The sequence below is a fragment of the Emydura macquarii genome, unplaced genomic scaffold (genome assembly GCF_026122565.2).
Source record: "Emydura macquarii macquarii isolate MOO-44397 ecotype Brisbane River unplaced genomic scaffold, CSIRO-AGI_Emac_v2 contig_2897, whole genome shotgun sequence".
Lineage (NCBI taxonomy): Eukaryota > Metazoa > Chordata > Testudines > Chelidae > Emydura > Emydura macquarii.
Genome location: NW_027133034.1, coordinates 466,291 through 493,807, shown reverse-complemented (window position 1 = coordinate 493,807; position 27,517 = coordinate 466,291). Strand labels below are relative to the sequence as shown.

Here is a 27,517-nt window from a genome sequence, read left to right as displayed (position 1 = left end):
TGATCCTAGTTCTCTCATTTAAATTATATACAGCTAAAATTTAAGCCTAAAAAGTAATGTATTGCAAAAGAAAACAGTTACCCTTTGACTTGCTTTCTCCTTCCCTAAACCTGTTCCATCAGTGTGAATGAGCAGATGATAGAAATATACAAAAATTCTGCTCTCTGAAGCACACTCAGGAGTCAAATCAACAGAGGAGAGATATGCAGAAAAAGAAACAGCATTGCACCTATAATATGTGAACCTTGAAAACTATTTTTTGCTGTTCCTGCATTACACAAGATCAATCTGACAGGTAGCAGAGGACATGTGAAAACCAAACTTCACAACAGTTAGCAGTTTGTAGCCTAGTATCTCCACTACCTTATTGAAAAGACAGTTAACCTGCACTTAATTACAGAGTAGCTTTGCTTCCTCACATTTCTTTTAAATACACAAAGCTCAATTTGGTTAGAACATGAATCTTAGCTTTTTACAATTAAAATACCGAGGGCACTTTAAGGTAAAGTCTAAATCTTCCATTTACTTCCTTAGTTATGTTCTCTAACACACACAGAGGCTATGTCTTCACTGAAGGCGGCAAATTTGCCACTGTCAGATCAATTTCTCTGGATCAACTGAGCAGTCAGTGAAGACTAGCTCAGTCGATCCAGAAATAGACATATTAAGTCCACCTTCTCAAGTGGCTCAGTGCAGTGAAGACGGTGCACAAAAGAGAAGCAGAAAAGTTGACGGGAGTTATGCAATTTTTTTGTGTAGCTTGCGTAACTCCGGTCGACTGCCACCGAATCTCAGAGGTAAGTGTAGACAAGCCCAGAGAGAAATAAGTATCATTATGCGGGAGGTGAGTCTAACTCCTGGGAAGCAGAAAAGTCACAGGCAGTTCTGTATAAGCCTCTCTATGCTATATGCAACCTGTAAGTATAGCATGCAATTCAGAAGAAATGCCACCCTAGCAATCTGTTATAGTCTGCTTCAGATAAGGCTGTGACAGTTTCCACAAGGCTCTGTGTCCCTGTGCTTGGAATGAGAGAGCTCCAGGACCTGGAAACCAGCCTACAGGAGGGTGAGGTATGTGCCAGGTAGCCTGGGAACATTAGGGAGTCCTGAATTACACCCATTTCACTCACTCATTCTGGTGTGAGTGTCTGGCACAAATTTCTCCAGACCATGGTCAAGAGGCTAGATGGGGTATTCTTGCTTACATTGTTTTCCATCCTCCCTAGACTTAACTCTAACTTTAGCAGTAAATGGATTAATTCAATCAAAACAGAACATGAAGATTTTTGGAAAGGCCTTTCTGTTAATTTTCTTTTATCATAGAATCATAGAGTTGGAAGGAACCTCAGGAGGTCATCTAGTCCAACCCCCTGCTCAAAGCAGGACTAACCTCAGCTAAATAATCCCAGCCAGGGTTTTGTCAAGCCGCAGCTTAAAAACCTCTAAAGATGGAGATTCCACCACCTCCCTAGGTAACCCATTCCAGTGCTTCACCACCCTCCTAGTGAAAAACTTTTTCCTAATGTCCAACCTAGACCTCCCCCACTACAACTTTTATTCCGCCAGTGTCTCATGTTGTAAATGTGAAACAGTGTGCCCTTGCTTACTGTGGACCCAGTTCTGTTCCCAATGAAGTACATGGAAAAACTGGCAGGATTGGACCTTTGTTCCCAAATAATTTTAGAAAAAGAGGTGTTATGTTAGATACATTTCTTTATACATTTATTTTAGCCTGTACTGTGTTAATTACAAGAAATAGGCAGAGCCTTTATGGATCTCTGGCTATCAAATGCCAGTGCTGTTCAAGATGTTTCAGGGATCCTCTTCACCTCTGACCTCTGGCAGTCTAATGATCTCTGTCTAATCAGAATCAAATGCAAACAGCACAAATGCTGAACGATAAGTAGATGAGAACCACAGCATTTGAGTCCAAATGAAAATTATGGAGGAGAAGGAGACTGGGGTTTTAGTTTGTCCCACTATAGACAGATGGGCAGCTGTAAAATTCAGCTCTGTCTTCAGATGTGGAGGTTGGGAGATATTTGACTCCCCAGTTAAACCCAAAACTATTTGATGTAAGTAGTAATAAAGCTATTTTGTTACATGACTTTTTTTGTGACATTGTACTAACATTGACATGGCTCAGCACTTTGAAAATATAAACCAGCTATAAGTGCTCATTGATAGTATTTATTTAATGAAAGGGGCATAAAATACACATCTTTAATTAAGCGTTGTGAACATTATTGCCATTATGCCCTTCTCCATCCCAATATCTAGTATTCATACCAGCCTTCTTTGCTACATTTTTTATTCATTTTAACTTGGAACATATTCAGATTTGAGACTTGATCGAATTGCTACCAGTACAATACCATTATTTAAATTTGTATTTCAGTTCAGATTTCTTCCCATTGCCTGTTAGTGACAACCACTGTACTCAGTAGCTTTATTACAAAAGAGGGACTGATAAAATGCATACGTATGTTCATTTAGGGGAGTTGTGGTTGTATCCCCTTTTTAAAAAAAAAAAAAACATTTTTCAAGTCCAACATGATGCATTGGAATTATTGACACAAGAATCCTAATGACAGTTCTAGCTTGCTTGATAGGTTCTTGCTAAAGAAGCTACTAAATGAATATTCAATTGTCTCTCATCTGTGACCTCATCCTCCGAGTTCTCTGAGCTGAAAATAACCCAATTATTTTAAAATCAGTTTATTGAACATTAGGTGACTTGCTGATTTTCTTTTAATCACATCCTGCAAGATTTCTAGCCATTAATATGGCTTTATCATGTGCATATCATGATTTTTAGTCTAATTATTAAAAACATGGTGAGCATATACCAAGCCAGATTTTACGCATGAGTTATTTTGTAGAAAAGTGTGTGTTTGAAATTATATATGAAAAACTTCCCTGTGTTACTGGCTTTGAGACTATGTGATCAGAACAAACTAAAAATGAGTTCGTTCAGCCAATATAGTACTGAAATAGAATTGAATTTTGAGGGTCATACTGTACTTCACTATAATTAAAACAGTTTCCTCATGCTTCAATGTATGTTTAGGAAAAAAAATACATATTTCCATCCAAATATTAGCAAATGGCATGATACTTATTGCTGAAAGTGAATCTCATTTGTGCCAGGTATACAACCACAACTGATATTTTAAAAATGTTTTGTAAGTGTAATAAAGAAAATTCACAAGTTATTAGTCATTCATTTTGAGAACTCTGGTATAATTATAGAAAGAGAGAAAATGTAAAAATCTCTCTGGCTGTTTTGCTGAACAGCATATAGCCTCATGCTCAGGGACCAAACAATTTACGGTAGCCGTGGAACCCAAAGATAGACCTTGGAGATGACCATTGCAATGAGTGGAGCTGGATTCCAAGAGTGTGGGTGTCCATTTTACAATTCCCTCCTTCTACCTGGGAGATGTAATATACTGTTTGGATATAGGTTTTCTTAGGAGGGGAAAGACCTGCAGATAAATCATTCTAACATTATTATAGCTTGGCAAAACTTGGTGCTCCACTTACCTATTGCTGTTTTTCACACTAGGTTGAATATGTGATCAAATGTGACATGTCAGCTCTTCAGAAGATTCTCTACCGCCACATGCAAGCAAAGGGAATCCTCCTCACAGATGGCTCTGAGAAAGACAAGAAGGTACAAAGGGAACTATAGCACTTACCAGCAATACATTATGGCAGTGTGTTTACTGAATGCACAACTGCCCCCACACCAGCTGGATTTTCAAAAAAGTAAACTTTTTGGGATATCCTACTGCAGAAGTCTCAGTTGGGATGAAGTTACTCTCAACTGAAATGTTTGTGCAAAAAAAAAAGTATTTTTTCTCCATTCACAATGCAAAACCTGACCTTGTTTTTGACTATATAGTTTTAAAGATGTATTTCTGGGTCCGGTATTACAAAACCCCCATAAGAGGCTGAAACCTAATAGGGAATCCTGACTAAAATAACTGAGATTGTGGCAGCACTGGCTGCATCAGGTTATTTATCGAAGTGCTAAAAAGCACACCAAAAGTCCTAGTCTCACGCCTGTGGACTCTCTGAATTCTTCCTGCTTCCCGCCTGGCTCCCTGGTTCCTTGTCCAGTCAGTGCTAATCTCCTCCCTCAAACTTGCAGTCCTAGTTTCCCTTCCCCCCCAAGACTCATCATCCCTTATTAGCTACCTCTAGAGCATTTTAGCTTCTTAGAACCTTGTACTTTTCTTGTGGTGGATAGAGAAGCAGATAGATAGATTCAGGTAAGTGTCAAAGGCTGGCCCTGTAGAAGTGAAAATCAGCTGAACAGAATCATGCCCTACTTGTAGAGTTTAGACATCACACAGTCTATAGGGTCTCAAATCTAGATGGCAGACAAACACTGCCTCCCAACATAATCACTGTAAGTAGATACAAGCCCCAGTACACTTCCATGGCTTATTTGCAGATCTTCCATACATTTTCCCTCTTAGGCCACACCCCCTCTGACAATGGAGGTTGCACATGGGCTAGAAGGGACAACCAACTTCAACTTACTATATAATTTTTTCAGGGAGTTTCATATGCAACTCTGACTTTTCATTGCATGATATGGCTTTTAATTTTGGTATAGAAATATAAAATGCTGCCCTAAAAATTCAGATTTTTAAAAATCCTCATCAATTAACTAGCAATTCAGTTTTGCCATTTGACTTGTATCTTTTATTCCCTTAGGGAAAAGGTGGTGCGAAAACTCTTATGAACACTATCATGCAATTGAGAAAGATATGCAATCACCCATATATGTTTCAGCATATTGAGGTAAGGCTGTTATGTTCACTTTTCATGGTCTTTTCTATATGGATGGCTAATGTAATAGAAAACCTGGGTTAGAGAATTACACATATATGAAACGCAAACCAAGGCCACATTCATGTCTTAATTTTTATCTATTCTTCGCAATTTACTAAAGGAGGAGAAGGTTCTGAAAATTTCTAAAACTTTGTGCTTACTACTGAATAAATGCACTCTTCTCAATTTTGATGGCATATGTAGTAGGGAAAGTCACTGCCACTGTTACTTGTTCTGGAGGTGGCAAGTTTGGGGAATGCACTCATTTGGTTACCTGTATGGGTAGGCAGTATTTCTATGTTGTCCTCAGAGTCCTCTCAACTTTAGAGTTCCTGCAGATCTCACCTACATTAGTTGAGAGAAATAAGTCAGGAACCTGTATTTATGTGGTAAATCTGCCAGGCAGGATTCAGCTTCAGAGTTCTGGCTCATTCCTCAAAGATGGAGCCCAACATATATTACAGCCTAACTTTTTCCCATGGTACACAATTGAGTTTTCTTAGCAAGAGGGGCATGTGTGCATCTGTCCATGCAATCTTTCTTCCTCTCTGGATGTGTATTCACATTGTAGGCATAACAGCATAGGATGTGGATGTAGGAGCATGCCTATCAGCAGTATAATCAGAAAGAGAGTAGTCACTAAATTTTCAGCTGGATCTTTAAATGACTTATGTGGGGCTTGTTCTTTTGGGGGCATCATCTTCTTTGGGGAGTTTCTGTATTCAACATGACTTCACGACTACATTCAGCTACCTATGTGTAATGTATATGTGAACTTGCCTAAAACATGAAATACAAGTTTTGGTTTTAAATGTCCTTACATTGGAATCTCACTAATTCCACTCTGCTAATCCTTCATAATGCACACCAAAAAAGGTGCTTTTTCCCCATTGCTCAGCAAAGATTTAGTAGCCGTGCAGCAGTAAGATGTCTCATTATAGAGCCTTTATTGTTTTTACAAAACATAAATGTACTGGTACATTATGAAGTATTATTATAAATAATTAAAATGAAGCTACTGTTTACAAAGTAAATGAACAAAGTATATCTTGTGATACATTATCATTGTGGCTTTTTGTTTGCTCACTTGCTAATTCACAAAATTCAATAGTTTGCAAATGGGTCTCCCAGTAATTAGTGCAAATTAAGTTCTACTGTGTTTGCAGTCTGGTAAAGTGCACATTGACGGAAATGATTCCTACAAGCCAGGCATTTTAAGCAACAGTGGGAAATATCAGGCAGTGCTCTTGTACCATAAGGCAGACTCCAAGGTGTGTGGGTGGTAATGAGACTTGAACGCCTGCATTCAACAGATAATTATAGTGCTCATAGTGCTCAATATAAAGATGCTTGTTCTTGGATTACTGTATAATCTCAATATCTAATAATTCATTTATATTATTTGCAGGAGTCCTTTGCTGAACATTTGGGGTATTCAAGTGGTGTTATCAATGGGTAAATCTTTTTTTCCTCTCTTCATTGTATATTTGTAATGAAACCATTTGGCAGGATGTTTTACATTAGTTTCAAGAATTGTGTTTGCAAAACTAGGCGGTTTGCAAAACTACTTCTAACTGTAAGATTGAATTTATGTACCTCTGAGATGTTGTAATCAGTGTGGATCCCACAACCCACCCTCCATCCCTGCTTCTTAGAGTTTTCACAACATGGGTTTTGGATTGCCAAAGAATGGAGGGAGGATGACATCTAGCCTGCCTTTTATGCCCTCATACGGAATCATGAGTCAGCATAGAGTGCATGTGTGGCTCTCTCACAGACATTGCCGCAGCAGAGAACTAGACCCAGAATATGGACTAGTGCTGCCTAAGGGATGGAGAGCTCATTTACATTCTCCAGTTGACTCCCTCCCCATCTCAAAAAAGTATGTGTGATTCCTGCTTATGTATTGAGTGACACTTGGCTTTTCTTTTCTTGCACACTGGTTTCATCTGCCTCCTAAATAGATAGGAGCTGTATAACAGGCCAGTATGCAGGCCTCAAAAGGCCTCGTAACTTGTGGTCTGCATTGTGTCCTTAATAAAGATGCAGTTCCTAATGGCAAATTTTATTTTAAAGCTATAAGGCAACGTTTAGAGAGGAGTTGTGTATCATTTTTGTCTCTCTATCTTGTGGATGTTACACTAATTTAGGTTCCCTACCTAGACTCTCACCCTCTTACTGGCATGTAGCTTAAACCCCTCTTCAACAAACTCTGGCTTCAGCACACTTGTAACTCACTGAGGGGCTTGACAAAAGGAGCATAGTAATAAAAAGATGTAAGAATGTTCGGGTTAAAGGAGCCTGCCTTCTTCGTTAACTTATACCTTCCTCAGGCCTTTTCCTGCTTCGCTGAGTATAAATTACACCAGTTTGGACTTCTTCATGCTTCCTTACACATTAGTACATTGCTATTCGGATGACTAATGGAGACTGAGACTAATAGCACCTTCCACATTGCCTGTGAATTTGACCTATGGCTGCAGACTTGTCAATGACGACTGAAAGCAGATCCAGCAAGTGGCCGCTTATTTACCTATGAAACACTATTTTACCAATTCTATAAATTACTCTTGCTTGGGAAAAAGTAGTCAAAGTACTGGATTTATAAAAAAGGAAAATACTGGATGTGGCTGAAATTTTAATGAATTTTGAATAGGGCATTCAATCAGTAACGATTTTAGAGAGAGAAAAATACTGTTAATCCGGCTATGGCAGAATAAAGGAATCTCTTCAAGTCAGCAGCTGCCAGCATTATTAGAAATGCTGTTTTAAAAAAAGGCTTGTTGAGGTGTTTATTGTGTTGATTTATTTTTCTCTTAAACAGAGCCGAGCTTTATCGGGCCTCAGGGAAGTTTGAACTACTTGATCGTATTCTACCAAAGTTGCGAGCCACTAATCACCGTGTGCTTCTCTTCTGTCAAATGACATCCCTCATGACCATTATGGAGGACTATTTTGCTTTTCGAAATTTCCTTTACCTTCGCCTTGATGGTAAGCTGAGAGAGAAAACAAAGCACAGACTATAAACTGCACGGCAGTGTGATTGAGTGGATAGGGCACTGGACTGGGATTCAGGAGACTTGGGTTCTCCTCCTGGCTCTGCTCCCACCTTGCTGTGTCTGATTTTGATCAAATCACTTTACCTCTCTGTGCCTTCTTTTCCTCCTCCCACCCTTTGTCTTATCTATTTGGACTACAGTTTGTACAGCACATAACACAAAAGGGCTTCAATCTTGGCTATGGCCTCTAGGCACTAACCTAATAATAAACAAGTAAAGTATATATGGTGTGTATGTACTCACAGTACTACACTTGGAACATATTTGAAGCCATTATCAGGATGCATTTAATCTAGTGATCCATCAAGTCTGATCTAGTTCATTGTTTTTCAGATGAGATGTAAAATGAAAGTCTTCACCACTTGTCAGAAATAAAGTCGCTGTGGCAATTTTCTTATGAGTAGGGGTGTTAACTCCATGGTTCTGACAAAATTCCTATTACTTTCTACCCTCTTAAATTCCCATTCCTGTTTTTCCACAGGGGTTGCTGTATTTTTGTGACAGGTAAAGTTACACCTAGGTAACTTTAATTTACAGGAGAGTTGATTTAGTTAATGTCTGTAAGTGTTTTATGATCCTTGAATGAAAGCTGTTACAGAAATGTAATGTAGTAGTATTAAAATAACATAATACTAAAAATTGCCTGTTTTATCCCACTCAGGGGGATGAAATGCATAATCAACTTAGAATTTGAAAGTTGCTTGTTTTGGCAACAGCATATGACAGTGTTCAGGATGTTTAGCGTGTTATTCAGCAGTAACAACCTCTGTCTCTTAATAACAATTTGAGTGTCAGCTCTTCCTTTCTTCCAGTGTCAAATGTGACAATATTTAATGCAGTGTTGTGGTAGCCATGTTGGGCCCACGATTTGGAGAGTGGGTGAGGTGTAGTATCTTTTGTTCTTCTCGCCCACTTTGTCTCTCTAATATTTAATGGAATGGGACAATGTGTTTAGTCAAATAAAATATCCATAGAAAGATAGCGATTATAGCAAAATATAAAGAACAATGCCAATGAAATGGGAGCTCAAGTCACTTTTGGTTACTCACATTATCAACTTTTAAGTTGATTCAAAGTTTTTCATCTTCCACTCCCCCCAGTCAGTCTACATCCCCATCCTCACCTATGGTCATGAATTTTGGGTAATGACCAAAAGTACGAGATCGCAGGTACAAACTATGGAAATGAGATTTCTCTGCAGGGTGGCTGGGCTGACTCTCCAAGATCGGGTAAGGAGCTTGGCTATTTGGTAGAGACTCGGAGTAGAGCTGCTACTCCTCAGGATCGAGAGAAGTCAGCTGAGGTGGGTTGGGCACCTGATAAGGATGCCCCCTTGTAGGCTTCCTTTGGAACTATACCAGGTGTGGGAGGAGGCCCCGAGGCCAACCCACAACACACTGGAGGGATTATCTCTCCCTGGTGGCGTGGGAACACCTGGGAGTCCCCTAGGAGGAGCTGGAACCTGTTGCAGAAGAAAAGGCGCTCTGGTCCTCCCTACTCTCCATGATGCCGCTGCAATCCTCACCAGGAAAAGCAGTATAAAGGAAAAGAAAAAGAAGGAGTTATCCCACTTCTGTCAGCTGTGGGCCCATATTACCTCAGACTGCTGGGTGCTATGCACGATGGCACTGGGATACACCCTTCAGTTCTGTTGTTCCCCTTCTCACTCCCCCTCCCTATTCCTCATCAGGAATCCTTCTCACAAGCAGCTTCTAGCCCAAGAGGTGCAGTCGCTCCTAAGGGTGGGAGCAGTGGAGGAGGTTTCACCAGAGCTAAGGGGTTGGGGGTTCTACTTCCACGGTTTCCTAATCCCAGAAGCCAACTGTGGTCTCTGACTGATTCTGAACCTGCAAAACCTCAACAAATTCATGAAGGAGCTGAAGTTCCTCATGATCTCCTTGGCCTTCATCATCCATTCCCAGGATCCAAGTACGCCGCCCTCAGTTAGAAGGATGCTTATGCCCATATTGCAATCTTTCACGGACATGGAAGGTTCCTCAGATTCATCGTGAACCATATGTACTACCAATTTATGGTGCTCCCATTTGGCCTGTCGATGGCCCCTCAGGTGTTCACAAAATGTATGGCTTTTGTCATAGCCTTCCTCAGGAGACAGGAGGTTCAGGTTTATCTGTACCCCGACGACTGGCTGGTCAGAGTTCGGTCCAAACTTCAGGTAGAGGCAGATGTGAGGCTAATACAGTCCACTTTCCAAGACTTAGGTCTGCTCATAAATATGCAGAAATCCACTTTCTCTTCAGTTCAGAGGACAGAATTCATCGGGACAGTACTAGACTCGGTAGACTCCCAAAGGCACGGTTCCAAGCAATAATGAGGTTTATAAAAAGCCTCAGGAATCATGCCGTCACCATAATGAGAAATTGCTTGCAGCTCCTGGGCCACATGGCATCATGTTACCTATGTGGTTCAGGATGCAAGACTGTGGCTCAGACCTCTTCAGGCATGACTGGTGTCTGTATACTTGAGAAGCCGCCACCAGCTAGATTCAGTCATTAAAGTCCTCCCATTGGTGATTTCTTCCCTTGAATGGTGGCTAAACCCGCTAGCAGTGTATGCAAGAGTCCCTTTCTCAAGGCCGCAACCATCAGTGTCTATCGTCACAGATGCATTGGCGATGGGTGAGGAGTTCACTTGGGGTCCCTCAGAATGCAGGGCCTCTGGTCTCTGGAAGAGCTCTTGCTTCACATCGACGTCAAAGAGCTCAGGGCTGTTTGTCTGGCCTTCCAGGCATTCCAAGGGAGAAGAGAGGGGAGACTGAAATCCTTAGTGAACATCAGATCCACCACAATCTCTCCAACACAGAGAGAACCACCTATTATGAAGAGCTCAAAGTCTCCACAACAGAATTCACCCAGGAATTTAAGGATACCATCAAATCCTTCCCCAAATAACTCCAAGAGAAACTGTACAACCTTATCCACCATGAACCTACCCCAAGAATCTTCTACATGTTTCCCAAGTTTCACAAACAAGGAAACCCCAGCAGACCCATCTTATCGGGCCATGGTTTCTTACTGAAGGAATATCAGGACTCATAGAAACCATCTTCAAAACATTCACCACACAAAAGGCCAGCTTCCTCCAGGACACAACCAACTTCCTCCAGAAACCCGGCAACATTAACAACCTCCCTCAAAACACTATCCTTGCCACTATGGATATCACCTCCCTATATACCAGCATCTCTCACAATGACAGTGTTACGGGGTACTCGCTTACCGCAGGTTGCGCTTCCTTATGGCTGCTCTGGGGAATAGCTCTCTTCTAGGTCTGATGTTTCCCCTGGGGGTCTCTCCCCCATGATCTTCTCCATCACTCTGGCCACTATCTCACTCCAGGAGCTGCAGCTTCCTCTTTGTGACCTCCAGACAGGTCACTATGGGGTTTCCCCTTCTGTGTATAGAGTCTCACTGGACCCACTGTCCAGGCATTGCCTCTCTGTCAGTGGCTAGTAGGGGAACCCGGGCCTGGCCTGGCCACTACTCTGGGTTCCAGCCCAGCAACCCTGCAACATGCAGCCAAGGTCTGCTCAGTACCCAACCTTGCTGCTCCCTCCTTGGGCTGCTTCCTATTTATCTCTCACAGGCTTTTTTCTTCACCCTTCCCTCAGGGTGAGGCTCCCAGGGTTCTACTCTTTTCCTGGGTTCCCTCCTTCCTTCTCTTTCTAATGCACATAGGGTAGCTATAGACTTCCTCACTATAACCATTTCTGTTGCCAGCTTCCTGGTTTTATACTAGCCCAGCCCACACCTGCTCAGCTGAGCTCTATCTTCCAATCAGGAGTTTCTTCTCTGGCCAAAACCCTTCATGTGTGGCCTATCTCACTAATTGGCCCTGTCTCAGCTTCTTTAACCCTTTCAGGGCTGGTGTGGGGGTGAATACCCCATCACAGACAACATCACTGCCTGCCTCAAGTATCTACAAGACAATGGCCAATACTCAGGTATCCACCAGAAACACATTGCTAAACTTACCCATTTCGTCCTATATAAAACCCTAAGTGGCACATAGGGTTTTATACAGGCCTTTGGTCATGGATTGATTTTCCTCCCATTGTGCATTGTTGCCTTTAGACCTTGAAATTTAAACATTAGTGATCCTCAGATGTTAGTTTTGTTTTGAGGCAAACAGTGAAATTTTTAATATAAATATGTGTATACATTCATATGGTTATTTAATGTTCAGATTCTAATGGTGTCCAGAGGGCCTCAAAATCAGGGCTTCATTGTACTAGGCTGTGTACAAAACATAGAGGTGCCCCCAAGAGCTTACAACCTAAGATGAACAATGTATAAAGGGTGTGGTGTGGGGAGGAGATATGATTCTATATATGTATATTTGCTTGTCATAGCCATGAAATGTTGACTGATTGGTTGAAGCTTCCTTTGGAAATGTATAGTATAGTTAAAACCACAATTTATTTGTGGAAACCTTCATCCAGTAGCCTAACACTTACATATTTGGCTAAAACACAGATGTGCAGTAATGACTAACTCAATGTGAAGTGCAGGTGGGATGACTGAGGACAAGCAAACTGAAGTTTGCATTCCCCATGCACCCTAATCAACTTGTGTCTTTTCTAGATTATTTCTGTATAAGATTTGTGTCATGGGATTTCTTTGCATATCTTTTCAGGTACAACGAAATCAGAGGATCGGGCTGCTCTGCTGAAGAAGTTCAATGAGCCTGGGTCACAGTACTTTATCTTCTTGTTGAGCACAAGGGCAGGAGGCCTGGGCTTGAATCTTCAGGCAGCTGACACTGTCATTATCTTTGACAGTGACTGGAATCCTCACCAGGTTATTTTTACTTACTTCTCAGACGATGCAATGTACAAAGAGAATTGGATATGCTTTTGGGGCTTCCTGTTTTAATTTGGGAAAATAGATAGTGAAATAAATGGACTCTGTACCTCCAAATGCCACTTTGGTAAAGAAACAGTACTAAGCTACTACTTCTAAATGATTTGTTTTAAATCAGTAAAGTGGTATTTTTTCCCCCATCTAACAGGGCACCTTCCATGTCAGAGCTCTGTGGATTCTGTCTCCTATTTCCACAGTGTAGCTATCCTCATCCTTTTAGTCAAGGAGATAGAGCAATTTACTATTTGGAGCACAGGAATGCTGGTTTTTTAAACAACTAGCAGTGTGGCAGGAAGAGTAGTATAAGGCATGCCCTCTTTCAAGAGGCTAATTGCAATACTTTTGCAACAATCTTTCAGTTTCATAATAAGGGTGGTGTAAAAAATCCCCTTATGTTTTTCTCCCAGATGGTGGGAGACCCTGACCATGCCCAGCTATTTACACTGGGTGTACATAGGCCCCAGTTCCTTATTTCTTGCAAGGAGTCCCTGTTCTTTGTTGACTTTCTTAAGTCCCTTCTGATAGGGGATCAAAAGGAAAGTTTAAATGTCTCAGTACACCCGAGAATAAATCCTTCCCAGAGTCCGTCAAAGGGGGAAAAAAGGCCAACAGTACCTTCTTAGTTCAGAGGCCATCTGCGTAGTGGTTTTTGAGGAGCCCTTCTGGCTGGGCTTCTGAATCAGGCTCATTCTGTCAGCCTTATCCTGGAAGTTCACTGCACTCTCTGTAGGATCAGGGTGGAGATCTCCTGGATGGGAATTCCCCCTATGGCTTGAAGAGTCACTCCTGCAGTCTCCTGCTCTGGGTGATCTCTCTGCCCAGCCGACTGCGCTCCCAGCTGACTGGCACCACACACAGAGCCTCTCTGGCACCTTCCTTATCAGTGTGGGGCCCATACACTCTGTCACAGGTGGCCATAATAGCTAGACATAGGGGTAGTAGTGAGTACAAGATACAGTCCCCAGGTAGAATATGTATCAAACTAATACCTAGTGTTAGCCAAAAAGACAAGAAGAGGCAAGTGTGTTCTGTGTTTGTCTCTTAGTGACACATTTTTTAAAAGTAGAGGCTGTATATGCATGGAATTGTATGCCTATATTTGTACTCATATAACATGTACAGTTAGCTAGTCAAGTGCCCCATTCAGAACTCAGTGGATGGATTCCTTCAGAGAGGCTGAAAGGATTTTGTTTATTTAAGATAGCACAAATGCACAAAGACCAGGATGATGAAAGACATCAAGATCCCGAACAGGAACTTTGAACAGTTCACAGCTTGTATATTGGTTTGAGGTTTCTGAAAGCAATTCAAAATGTACTGTTTCAAATTTTCATTGGGTTAGTTGTGTGACATTTATAGTACAGTACACTGTATGCGCAGCAGCCAGGTAGCAGTATGCACAAACTGTAAATACTATTTGCCGGAGTGCCAAATAAACAAACTGCTAAATTCTGAAATGCCTTCAACTTCTGTTTTTCTCTTGGGGATGGGAGCAATTTGTGAATTTTAATGATGTGCTAAAAAGAAGATATGATTAATATTTGTTCGAGCCAGACATAGCACTTGTAGCAATGGAAGCTTCCACTTTCCACTACTTGACATCCCCAATCTATAAATGAATTGCATAAATGTGTTCGTACTGTGACTTTATGTTCACTTTTATCCAATGCTGGCTGCAAATATGCCTTTAATTCAAAACATTCTATAAATTTAAGAGCCTAGAGCAAAAAATGTCTAGGCAGGGCTTTCTTGAACATCTGGCAATCCTGAACATCTGGACTGACACAGGCTGGTTTTAAAAGACTTTTAATCCTTATTTTAAGAAGTCTAGTTCATACAAAGTAACACGACATTGTGATAGTACAATGCTTCCACTTCTAGATTAACTGCCCTGCATTAGCATTGTTTGTATCTGACTGCTGGAGTAAGATTATGACTTTGGAAAGCTGATATGAATGCAGTGGGCATCTTAATAGAATTCTAAATAAATAAAATTAACCTCAATCCTTGACCTGCTGTGTTCTCTCTGGGACTGTGACTTGTGTGTGGAAACTGCCAATCAAAATGCTGACATATACCTACTAAAAACTAATTTGAGACCATGAAATTCATGTCCCTTGAATCCAAATTTAGACAATTTGAACTCAGTTTCCAAAGAGGAAGGACTGGTGGCCTAAGCCACTGATTCACTTTGTTCATCACTGTGTTTGTTTACTAGTGCCCATAATATTCTCTCAGTAATGTTCTCTTCCTAAGGTATAAAATTCATGCCTGGATTTCGACCTTCTGCCCTCATTTTTGCACCAAAAATTTTGGGCAGGTAGAGCATTGTTCAGTTCGGGATTTTGGTTCAGACCATTTCTACTTGTGTATTTTATTCTCATAGACATTTTAAAAACCAAGCAGCTGGTTTGCATAGGAGACAGATGCATTGTATGTAATGCAATATTTTTTTCTCAAACAGGATTTACAGGCACAAGACAGAGCTCACCGAATTGGTCAGCAGAACGAGGTTCGTGTCCTCAGACTGTGCACTGTCAACAGTGTGGAGGAGAAGATACTTGCTGCTGCAAAGTATAAACTCAATGTAGATCAGAAAGTTATTCAGGCCGGCATGTTCGATCAAAAATCTTCAAGCCATGAACGGAGGGCTTTTCTACAGGCTATATTGGAGCACGAGGAAGAAAATGAGGTACTGTAGTTGGAACATTGTTTAAGTGCTCAAAAAAGAGGAAAAGTTATTTCAAAGTAAATTGGCTAGAACATAAGACTATGAGACAAATTCAAAGAAACCAGGCCCAGTTTACAAATTTGGCTTCCGAGTACTGCATTTGGGTGTTCAGATTATCACATGGTACCTATAATGTTAAACAGAGCATCTCAGTGCAGAATTAGATTGTAACTTTCATTCATTCCCCTCCTTCCTGAAGTTGGGGAAGTGGGCACTCCATAACTATAGACCAAGATTTTCAAATGTAGATGCCTAAGGTGAGGCTCCAAAATTCATATTTATGTGCCTAAATAGCCTGATTTTTAAAAGTGCTGAACACTCAGCAGCTTTGCAGGTTAATGAATACAGGACCCTGCCTCTGTCCATAGCTGCTTCTGTCTTTTATGGTCCTGAATGGAATTAACAAACCCTACCTTAATGTGTTTCCAGGGTGAGCCAGCAGAGTACTACTACTTCTTTCTGCAGTTCACTAGAGTGTGATAACTTGTTACATTGAAGCTTCTATATTCCAACGCATTTCCTTGTCAGCATTGCCTCCTCAGGGGCCAATGGATTGCTGCAAAAAGCTTCCAAATCTTTAATTTTAATTGTCAGAAGTGTAATAGTAGAAGAAAGTTGCCTCTGCCCTCCCACCCCCTTTGGAATTGTGGCAACAGAGTGCAGGAAACCTTATTCCTCCCTTCCCTTTAAGGAGGTTAGTAACCATTATACACACTAACAGAACTCTATGCAAATACTAGATGTGTGACACTTTTTCAAATAATTCTATTCTGCAGTGATCTCTTCATTGCCAAACCCTCCTCCACCCCCACACCCAACAACCTACACGGTTACAGACTTTAAGGTTCTAAAAGCCTTAGATCATCCCTTTAAATATTCTTACTAGCTTCTGAGTACGAGTTGCATTGAGTAAATAGCATCTCCTGTAGCCTCTGCTTTCATTAAAATGCAAGTATGGTTCTCCATGAGACCTCATGAGTTCTCAAAGGTCAGGAAAATTACTTCTTCACTAATTAGACTTTGTTTAATAAACTGTTGCCAGCAATACATTGATTATATTCCACTTAGAAAAAACTAGTATGTCATTAGCGGAAGTGGGTTTTCTGTGGTTGTCAGCAAATTGAACATTTTACATGACAAATATGAAAGGGGTTGCGCACAAAGATGTTGTTTTTATTAATGATCCTTTGTTTTCTATTTTAACTCAACAATGCAATTATAAATTGGTTTAACTCACATTGAAGTAACAATATAGTTGTCATCCAGTCAACAGCATCCACCAAAGAAACTAAACCTAATATGGGTAGAGTAGATTGAAACAAATAGAAATCTTACAGTAGGGTTTTGGGTTATGCTGCACAACTGGCATTCAGAGTTCCTGGGCATGCTTCTTTTAACAGCTGATCCTTTGAGCAACCTATGAAATAAAAATCTGCTTCTTATGCATTGTTAAGCACAGTTGTGCACAGCTTTGTTCTAGCTTTGCTTGCAGCATCTGAGTCATTTTTTTAAAATAACTTACTAATGCTAGAAAATGACCTTGAACAATTAATAACTTAAAATGGCCCACTTAATATTTAATTGTGTGAAGATATATAGTATCTTCTTCTTTGAGTGCTTGCTCATGTCCATTCCCAATTTAGGTGTGTGCATGCCACATGCACCCGTGCCGGAAAACTTTTTCCCATAGTGGTACCTGTACAAGCTGGCTCTAGTGCCCCCTGCAGAAGTGCGCACATGCGCCCGCATATATGCGCTGCCAGCTCCCCCTCCCTCTCAGTTCCTTCTTGCCACCAGTGACGGTGCTGGAACGTCTCTTGCCTTCTCAAGTTCTCACTGAAGCTAGTGGTTTTTCCTATTGTTCTAGTGTATATAGTTAATAGTTTTTCAGTAGTTAGTTATAGTTCTGTATTTGTGAGAGTCCCAGCATCGGGGCATTCCCCATTCCCTGGGATTTAAACCCTGTGCTTTGTGTAAGAAGTCTATGCTGAGGAACAACCCTAATCAAAGTTGCCTAAAGTGTCTGGGGGAAGCCCAAGTCCGTGAGGTGCAAAATCTGCAAAAGTTTTCACCCACGGACTAAGAAAGACCGGGATATCCGTCTTAAGGCCATCCTGATGCATGCCTGATGAGTCGGCACTTAGACGGCAGGTCGGACTTGGCACCGAGTACGGTGACCTCAATGTGCAGTGCCCCTCTGGTGCAGCCTTCGTCATCTTGGCACCAATCGCCATCCCTGGTACCAAAAAAGAGGTCCAAGAAGATACACGCTGGTCACTCACCAGCAGATAAGACTAAGGGGGACCAGGTGAGACCCGCATCGGGCCGTAACCCTCTCCACCTCCGTGGGGTCCCTCGCCACTGCGAGCTTAGACCCCAGCACCGGGCCCTCCACCGATCCTGGGTAGTGGTAGAGGGCCTCACCACCTGGTGGTGCCATCAACCTTGGAGGCCTTCCAGGCTATGAAGGATCTTCTGGCAATGCCCGTGCCGCCGAGGAACGACAGGCCGCCGCACCGAGATGCAGCACTGGCAGGTAATCTAGCGAGGGACAAGCCAGCTAACAGATCTGCCCGGCAGTCCCCATCCCCTAGGCACCATTCACCGGTGTGTAGGCAGTCTCCGGAGTTATCTTGCTCACCTGGTCAAGACAGTGTTACACCGGGCTCCCAATGCCTGTTGCAGGAAGATCGGCATTGGGCAGCAAAGCATTGCTTTAAGGCCTTGCAGTGACACAGGTCACTGGGCTCCTGGCATGTCTCCCCAGCAGCTCAACCCCACCCTCCTAGTCCTTATAGGAAACCTAAGGACAAGAGCTGGTCCTGCCACGCCCATCATTTGGGCTTTCCGTACCACTCTCTGGTGCTGGAACATCACCACGGCACAGGGCGATATTCGGAGTTGGCACCGCCTTAGCCGTTGGACAGTGGCGCCTCATCCTCAGAAAGTGAGGAGGTTATTCAGACAAGGCACTCCAATATCCGGCTTCCTGACAATGCCACCAATGTGGGCGTGGCCGCAAGGACAATATCTAGGACCATGGCCCTACTGGTGGGGTTTCCATCTGGGATTCTGTGGACTGAGTCCACAAGTGGTATATCAATACTGAAGTCTTCTATCCCTCAGACCTCGGCACCGCACTTGGACTTAGAATTGGACCATGAAGGGTCACAGGCCTCAACTACAAGGAGGATCACCTCATCCAGAGCAGTCCCTCCCACACCTCAGCTTTCGGCCTCTTCCTTGTCATCCCCGGACGAGGTAGTGGCAGGACCTTCTTCAGCGTTGCCTCTGGATGACTTCAGGTCCCACCAAGACCTGTAAAAGAGGATTGTGTGCAACCTGGACCTCAAAATAGAGGAGCTGTACAAACAAGCTCTTTGGGATCCTGGTGTCAGCAACTCCCAGCAGGGTAGCCCTCCCGGTACATGATGGGGTGGTTAAACTAGCAAAAGTAGTGTGGCAGACACCTGCCTCCTTGCCCCTCACGTCCAAGAGGGCAGAGAGAAAATACTATATACTTGCAAAGGGGTTTGAGTACCTTTACACCTACCCCTCACCGGGATTGCTGGAGGTCACCACTGCCAATGAGAGGGACAGACAAGGTAAAGTGAGTTCGACCCACAAAAATAAAGAAGCAAATAGACTGGACTTGTTCGGTCAGAAAATTTATTCCACTGCAAGCCAACAGCTAAAAGTGGCAAACCAGCAGGCACTGGTAGGTAGATATCATTTTAATATCTGGCAGTCGCTAGAAAGGTTTACAGACTCGCTGCTCCCCCCCTCCAAGTAAGAGTTTGAAGCCATCCTGGAGCAGGGGAGAACGGTGCCCAGTGCATCTTTACAAGCTGCCTCCAATGCAGCAGACTCTGCAGCCAGAACCATTGCCTCGGCAGTATTGATGAGATGGACATCATGGCCGCTGTACTTCGGCCTTCCGTTGGAGATCCAACAATCGATCCAGGACCTCCCCTTTGATGGCATGGCCCTCTTCGCCGAACAGACGGATTCCAGGCTGCATGATGTGAAGGACCCGACAGCGACACTGTGGTCCATTGGCTTATATACCCCATCCTCATCCAGGAGGCACTTCAAGTCCCAGCACCAGCAGCAGATTGGGGACAATTCCCTCAGGGAAACCTATAAAAGAAAGAGCAAAGGGTACAAAAGGCACCAGAGCCACTCATCATCTGTTGCCCCATAACCGGGCTCCAGCCACCACAACCGAGGCAGAAAGCAAACCTTTTGAAGGTGCACCCAAGGGCGACCTATCAGTTCCACCCATGGATCCAACCTCCATTTTGTTCTCTTCCCATTTAGCCCGTTTTCTCCCAGCCTGGGTCGCCATAGAATCAGACAGATGTGTGCTCAGCTGGGTCTGATGGGTGACTGTTGGTTACATTCTACAGTTTGCCTCCCTCCCTCCTTTTCTGTCCTCTTCAGGGACCCCTCTCATGAGCAACTCCTCGCTCAGAAGTTGCAAGCACTCTTGCAGGTGGATGCAGTGGAATAGGTTCCCCAGGACCTACGGGGTCAAGGTTTTTATTTTCGTTATTACCTGATTCCAAAGGCGAAGGGAGGCCTGAGGCCCATCCTGGACTTAAGGCGCCTCAACAAGTACCTCAGAAAAAGTTTCGTATGGTTTCCCTAGCCACCATTATTCCTTCCCTGGATCCTGGTGACTGGTACATCGCCCTCTATTTAAAGGACGCCTATTTTGACATTTCTATATTCCCTGGTCATAGGAGGTTCTACTTCGAGTGATTGCTCATATCCATTCCAATATAGGTGAGTGCATGCCCCGTGCACTGGTTCCCGGAACTTTTTTGCCCTTAGCAAGCCCCGTAGGGCCAGCTCAGGCGCCCCCTGGCGTGCCGCGCTCATGCCGTGGTATATCAGGTGCCGCCGGCACTGAGGGCCCTCAGTTCCTTCTTTCCGCCCGTTGAAGGTTACTGGAACGTCTGCCTCTTGCTAACAGCAAGTAGCTTCCCCGTTCTTCATTGTTCGTTGTTGATTAGTAGATAGTTGTTTAGGATAGCAGTTTAGTTTGAATAGTTAAGTGTTAGTGTTAAACAATAGATAGATAGCCCTGTCGGAGTCAGCAGAAAGAAGGGATTGAGGGCCCTCAGGGCCAGCAGTGCCTGATATACCACGGCATGAGCACGGCACTCCAGGGGGTGCCTGAGCCCGGCCCTACAGGGCTTGCTGAGGGCAAAAAATTTCCGGGAACCAGTGCCCGGGGCACGCACTCACCTATATTGGAATGGATATGAGCAACACATCTCGAAGAACAACAGTTACTGGTAAGTAACCCTGTTTTCCTATGGTTTATGGTAGGGGACCACCATTACCAATTCACGGTGCTCCCCTTTGGCCTCTCAACTGCACTAAGGGTCTTCACCAAGTGCATGTCGCTGGTGGTGGCTTACCTCCGAGAAAAGGGAGTTCAGGTGTTCCCTTACCTGTACGATTGGCTCATCAGGGATAGGTCAAGGTCTGAAGTCCAGGCCAACATCACAACCACCAGGAATGTTTGCCAAGCACTAAACCTCCTAATAAACTAACAGAAATCAACATTAGTCCCAGTACAAAGAATAGAGTTTATCAGTGCAATGCTGGACTCTACCAAGACCAGGGTTTTCCTTCCCGAGGAAGGTTCTGGAGAATGACAGAGCTGCTTTCTCACATTTCAGCCCACCCCCTCACTACTAGGCCACATGGCAGCCTGTACTTATGTGGTTTGACATGCCAGACTGCATTTTAGGCCCCTTCTGATGTGGCTGGCGTTCATATGCTCTCCATCCAGACATCAAGTGGACAGGATACTTATGGTCCCTGCACATATACTTACCTCTCTGATGTGGTGGACGAGACTGCATCAGGTGCTCACGGAAATGCCCTTTGAGACACCCCAGCTGTCAATTACACTGATCTCCGATTCCTCAGATTCAGGATAGGGAGCTCACTTGGGTTCCCTAAGAACCCAGGGCATGTGGACGGCAAGGGATCTGGCATTGCACATCAATGTCAGGGAGCTCAGGGCAATTTGCCTGGCTTGCGGAGTCTTCCTGCCACATCTCTCCAACAGGGTAGTGCAGATACTCATGGACAATATGGCCTCAGTGTACTATATCAACAGACGGGGGGTCGCTACTCCTGTGCAAGGAGGCCATGCATTTCTGGGACTTTTGCATCAGTCACAGCATTCACCCGACAGTGGTGCATCTTCTGGGTATCAACAACTCTTTGGCGGACAGACTCAGCAGATCCTTTTGCTCTCGCCACAGGTGGTCACTACATCCGGAGGTGGCGACTCGCATCTTCCAATTGTGGGGCAATCCCCAAGTGGATCTCTTCGCCACCACGGACAACAAAAAGTGCCATCAGTTCTGTTCCCATCAGGGTCTCAGCGCAGGCTTCATCACTGACACCTTCCTCCTCTCCTGGTCAGGGAGCCTCATGTTTGCCTTCCCCAATACCTCTGATTCACAAAGTCCTGCTGAAGGTGAAGAAGGACAAAGTACGGGTCATCCTAGTGGCCCAGGCTTGGCCCCATCAGCATTGATTTGGAACATTCCTGGAACTAGCGGGGCCCAGACAATGTACCCTTCCGTTGTGACCAGACCTCTTGAGACCAAGATCGTCTGCTCCATCTGGAACTGGCCTCCCTGCATCTGACAGCATGGATGCTCCGTGGCTGAGTCAGGAGGAACAGGCCTGCTCAACCCAAGTCCAAAGGGTGCTCTTAGCGAGCAGGAAATCTTCTACCAGATCAGCTTATAGGGCTAAGTGGAAACATTCACCTGCTGGGTGGCCGAGTGTGGTATCTCGCCAATGGAGACGTCAATCCCAATGATATTGAATTATCTGCTCCATTTTAAGCAGGAGGGTCTGGCCTTTTCATCCATTAAGGTTCATGTAGCGGTTATATCTGCCCTCTTACATTCTTATCCTGGAAGGTCGCTTTCCTGGTGGCCGTCTTGCAGATGTAATGGGTCTCGGAGATCAGAGTGTTAACCTCAGAGCCCCCTTACACTGTGTTTTATAAGGATAATGTCCAACTACACCCACACCCGGCCTTTTTGCCTAAGGTACTCTCACTTTCACCTCAACCACGATATATTCCTTCCGGTCTTCTATCCCAAGGCTCACAACTCCAGTGAAGAGAGGTGTTTGCATACTCTCAATGTGAGGCAGGCTTTGGTGTTTTACATCGACAAAACCAAGGCCTTTCGTTGTTCAACGCAACTGTTCACTGAGGTTGCGGACCAAATGAAAGTGTCCTCGCAGCAAATCTCAATGTGGATTACAGCCTGTTTCCTGGCTTGCTATGAGCAGGCTAGAGTCGCGCCCCGGCGTCCCTAACAGCTCACTCTACAATGGCGCAGGCTTCATCCGCAGGTTTCCAAACGCATGTCCCCATTCAGGATATCTACCTGGTCATTTGTACATACCTTTGCATCTCACTATGCCTTGACGCAGCAAGCTCGGGACGATGCTGGCTTTGGTAGAGTGGTGCTCCAAGTGTCACGTCCACAAACTCCTTTCCAGCTCCAGGGACATTGCAGGTGAGTCACCTAAATTGGGAATGAACATGAGCAAACCCTCGAAGAAGAAAGAACGGTTACTTACCTTGTAACTGTTGTTCTTCGAGATGTGTTGTTCATGTCCATTCCACACTCGCCCTCCTTCCCCTCAGTCGGAGTTCCAGAAAGAAGGAACTGAGAGGGAGGGGGAGCCGGCAGCACATATATGCGGGCACGTGTGTGTGCTTGAGCCTGCTTATACGGGTATCACTAAGGGAAAACATTTTCCAGCACCGGTGCATGTGGTGTGCACATACACCTAAATTGGGAATGGACATGAGCAACACATCTTGAAGAACAACAGTTACAAGATAGGTAACCATTCTTTCTTGTTTTGCTACACTTATCTCCTTTAACTAACAGAAAATTGATATTTACTAATAATTCCCCACTCTGCAGGTTCCTGTCCAGAAAAGGCCTGATTCTAAAGTCCTTATTAATTCTGAAATGTATTGAGACAAAACTCCCACTGAAGTCAGTAGGAGTTTGTGTGTGTGTGTGTGTGTGTGTGTGTGTGTGTACGTTAGCTTTATGATCATCCCACAATACAAACTTAATTGTAAAATTGTGGTTGGTAATCTATTGTGGTAGAAAATCAAGTTTGACAGCAGGGAAGCTAGAACTTCTTGAGCTCTGCTTATGTTGGGTTATAGACAGAGTTTCATGAGATCAGTAAACTCAGTCTTGCTGTAAAGTTGTATCTAGTTTCAAGGTTTACTGTCATGTAATTTACTAACTTTGAACTAATTCATCTAAAAGCAAAACAGAGATGAAATTGTAGAGAAGTTCATTCATAAGACTATGCTTGGCTAAGTTATAGTTTTGATGGGTGACTTTTTTAATAATCCAGTTTATTGGTAATCTAGTTACAGATATAAAGATTGCAAACATGCTTCTAGAATAGTTTGTTGAGTTGTCTAGAATCTCTAGAATATGTCTAGGTGGCCTGAAAACTTTATTAAAATTGCTTATTGACAACTCATGCCAAAGACTTCTCTCAAGTGAATTTTGCAAGAGTTATCCAACCTTCTCCTTTCTTAGGCTTTTTCTTGTTACCTATGAATAAAAATTAGAGGGATAAGAATTGAATTGCAATTTCAGCTGAATTGGTTTTTGTGGGATGGTCTAAGTGTAGAGGGGCAAACCTAGTAATCTCACAAAATATTGTTTGGGCTCAGCACAATATCATTGTTACAATAGTGCTTATACAGTGAGTTTGTCTTGTAGGATAAACTTTTAAAGGCAGCAATCCTAGGAAGGAGGCTGGAAAAGAGTCCTATTCCGTTAAATAATTGCTATAGCAGTTGCCTGTACAGACTTAAAACTAATGGGCTTCACTGTAGCCAAACATCTGATACACATGGAGGCATATCCTCAGCTGTTGTAAATTGTTATAGCTTCGTTAGCTTCAACAGAGCTATGACAGTTTATACCAGCTGAGTACCTGCCTCATGGACTCTTTTTCAAACTTATTTCCACTACTTTTTGTTTTGTTTTTGTTTTAAATTACAATTCCTTTTCTGTAAAGAAGTTCTGCTTGATTCCGATTTGATTAATAATCATTTTGATCAAGGAATCTGCAGCTGTTAGGCATTAATACTAAAACAATGAGGTACGCACCAGCTGCCTGTCCCTCAGGGTTAAGAGTTTGGCACATAAACGGAAATCTTAGTTAAATGCAGTTAGCATGCACACGCTCTGTGAAGCATCACAGAGCGACAGTTTATCTTCATGGAAGTCTTAGAAAAAGAACTGAAAGAGAAGTAATTACCTTTGTCCATAATGAAGATACATATGTTATCATAATGAGAAAAATACTCGTTTTAAATGAATGAATAGTTCAGATAAATTCACAGTTGAAAAGAAGGTGGAGTGGGGGGACAGAACAGTAAATTGTCTTTACCTGTCTTAACATAATTAAGAAGGAAAATGATAATCTAATGTAGCAAAATATAGTTTGGCCCCTTTAAAGAGGAAGCGGGTCTCAGGGTTAGTCCATCCTGACATGGTCTCTGTAAGGAATAGGTGTTTAAGGGAGCAGTAGACAAGCTGGTATGAATGGTAGCTAGGTGGTGATCAGGGAGCTACCTCCTGGACATAATAAAAGCCAGCTGTTAGTTGACTCTGGGGAAGAGAGGCTCCATGAAGCAGAGCTGGAACCTGGCTACTGTGAGCTGGGAAAGCTGGCTTGAAACATTGTACAGCCCCAGAAAGGAGGGCTGTGGAATCCCTTAATGAGATGGGAGGGTTTGGGCCCGAGGGGCCAAAGGAAACTGTATATTTATAAAGTCTCAATAAATGGGATCCAAGGAAGGGAAATATTACTATAAGTACTCTTGGCTGCAAATAAGTTTATTTGGGAAAAGCAAGAGGAGACTGAGGTTGGCATGTCTGCAGGGCTATGCTGTGCCATGAGATGGCATGCTCTCTGGATGCTGCCCTGCCACACTGTTACCTGTACATTTTCCAGGTATTACAGTAATGAGTGTTTTGATAAGAGCCCAAACTACAGTCCAATGCTTAACAGTAGTGGTTGTGTTAGTATTTAGAACAGTGGTTTTCAGCTTGTGTTCAGTGGACCCCTGGGGTTCTGTAGACTCTGTCTAAGGGGTCTGTGAAAGATGACTATCAAAATCAAGTTTCAGATCCCAGAAAAGGCATTTTGCTTTTATCATCAATCAAAAGTGTGTGAATACCCCCACCTATAGGTCAAAACCTGCAAGTGTTGTCGTTCCAAAGAAGCCCACAGTTTAGCACCCTTTCTCACACTAAAAAAAATGAGTCCTGTAGCACTATAAGACTAACAAATTTAATTTCTGTAGGCATATGCTTTCGTGGGCTGTAACCCACTTCGTCGGATGTAAGGAACAGAAATCAGATTGGGGGTATATATATACATCTAAGGTTAAGGAACACTGTATCAAATGCCGTGCCGAGCATGTGCAATATTTATAGTTGAATTCTTTTCAGTCAGTTTTCAGTCTAAGACTTCTATGACGGGTCTGTGAACCACAGGTTGAATTTCCAAAGGCGTCTGTACTTCTATCCAAAATTTTTTAGGAGTCTGCAAATGAAAAAAAGTTGAAAACCATTGATTTAGAAAATAACATTTGGGTTAGACATCAGCTTTAACTTTTTCTCGTTTTAGTCTGCTACTGAATTTTTCCTTGTGAGTAAAAATCTCAGACTCCCCAAATCAATATTGTGGCATAATGTGGCTTAAGTCACTGCAAACTTTAAATCTCCTTCATTTCTCAGTCAATGTGTAATAATCTTTTAAAATACTGATCTTCACTGTATTTAACCAATTTTTAACCAGGACCATTCCCAATATGCTACAGAACTATTCCATTAAAAATATAGTAAATGAACAATAAGGTTTTAATATTAAACACTCAAAAGTCAGGAAATCCTGAAGTTTATACACACAACTTAAAGTCTGCAACTAGAGCGTATTCATTTTGATACAGGCTTAAATTATATGATCACATACTGTTTCCCATGTGTATAATTGTATGCATGCCTAAGTGTTGGCAGGACTGGGGCCTAGCTGAGATGTAGTTTGGGAATTCCTAGAAACAGGGCATTGAAAATGTTATCGATGGGAAATCCTATAGATTCTTTTTCTGGCATACACAGAATATACCTGCACCGTATTGTAGTTCTATATATATGTGGACCTGGGGGGGGGGAAACTATAATAAAATTAAACAGAACTTTGAGAAATAGTATGTCATTGGAGAAATCAAAACTTTTGTAACGTATACTCATGGAAGCAGAATTAAGGTTGCAAGTGTGGCTTTGTCTTTGGTCTGTACTGAGTTTTTGAGTGCTTAACCATGCAGCTTTATAGTTCTCTTAACATGGGGCTTTGTTCGGATGCATGGTTAGGTTTTGTGTTTTTGTGATTTTACTTTTTTTAAACTCTCAAACCTCTCTTCTCTCCCCCTTCCTCCACCACTCAAATTGCACAGACTTTCCATCAACATTTCCCTTTGGGCAGAGAATAAGCATGGAGTACTTCACCCCAAAAGATGAGAGTTTTGGAAAATTATGAGTGACTGAAACTGGGATTAGAATGGAAGCTACTGGGCAACATGGACTGTACTGGTCACCACATCTCCCATTCTAACAACTTGGAAACATTTAATACTACCAAAAAAAAAAAAAAAAAAAAAAAGTCTTGCATATTGGTGATAGGAATTGTGTGGACTACTTTTTTTTTTTTTTTTTTTTTTTTTAAACAAAATGGTACAAGAAGTTAGTCTAGTGTCCTTGTTGTGGATGTTGCAGATGGAAACTGACTGGAAGGGTTATTGCTAAATGCAGAATTTTTTATAATTATGCCATTGGATTAAATACTGGCATTTCCAAGGTCCATGAAGAGAATTAGACCTGCTTCCCGTTGAAGGA

General features: G+C 42.8%; 1 protein-coding gene across 6 annotated transcripts in view; it reads left to right on the top strand.

Moving 5' to 3' along the window:
* Positions 1-27,517, top strand: part of SMARCA2 (SWI/SNF related, matrix associated, actin dependent regulator of chromatin, subfamily a, member 2) — a 181,176-nt gene that overhangs the window by 85,753 nt on the left and 67,906 nt on the right. For all 6 annotated transcript variants that reach the window (XM_067569072.1, XM_067569071.1, XM_067569073.1 and 3 more), the window contains exons 21-26: positions 3,569-3,676; positions 4,729-4,815; positions 6,254-6,300; positions 7,670-7,836; positions 12,561-12,724; positions 15,252-15,479. In XM_067569072.1, the coding sequence (XP_067425173.1) occupies positions 3,569-3,676; positions 4,729-4,815; positions 6,254-6,300; positions 7,670-7,836; positions 12,561-12,724; positions 15,252-15,479 (801 nt within the window). The remainder of the gene's footprint in view (positions 1-3,568; positions 3,677-4,728; positions 4,816-6,253; positions 6,301-7,669; positions 7,837-12,560; positions 12,725-15,251; positions 15,480-27,517) is intronic.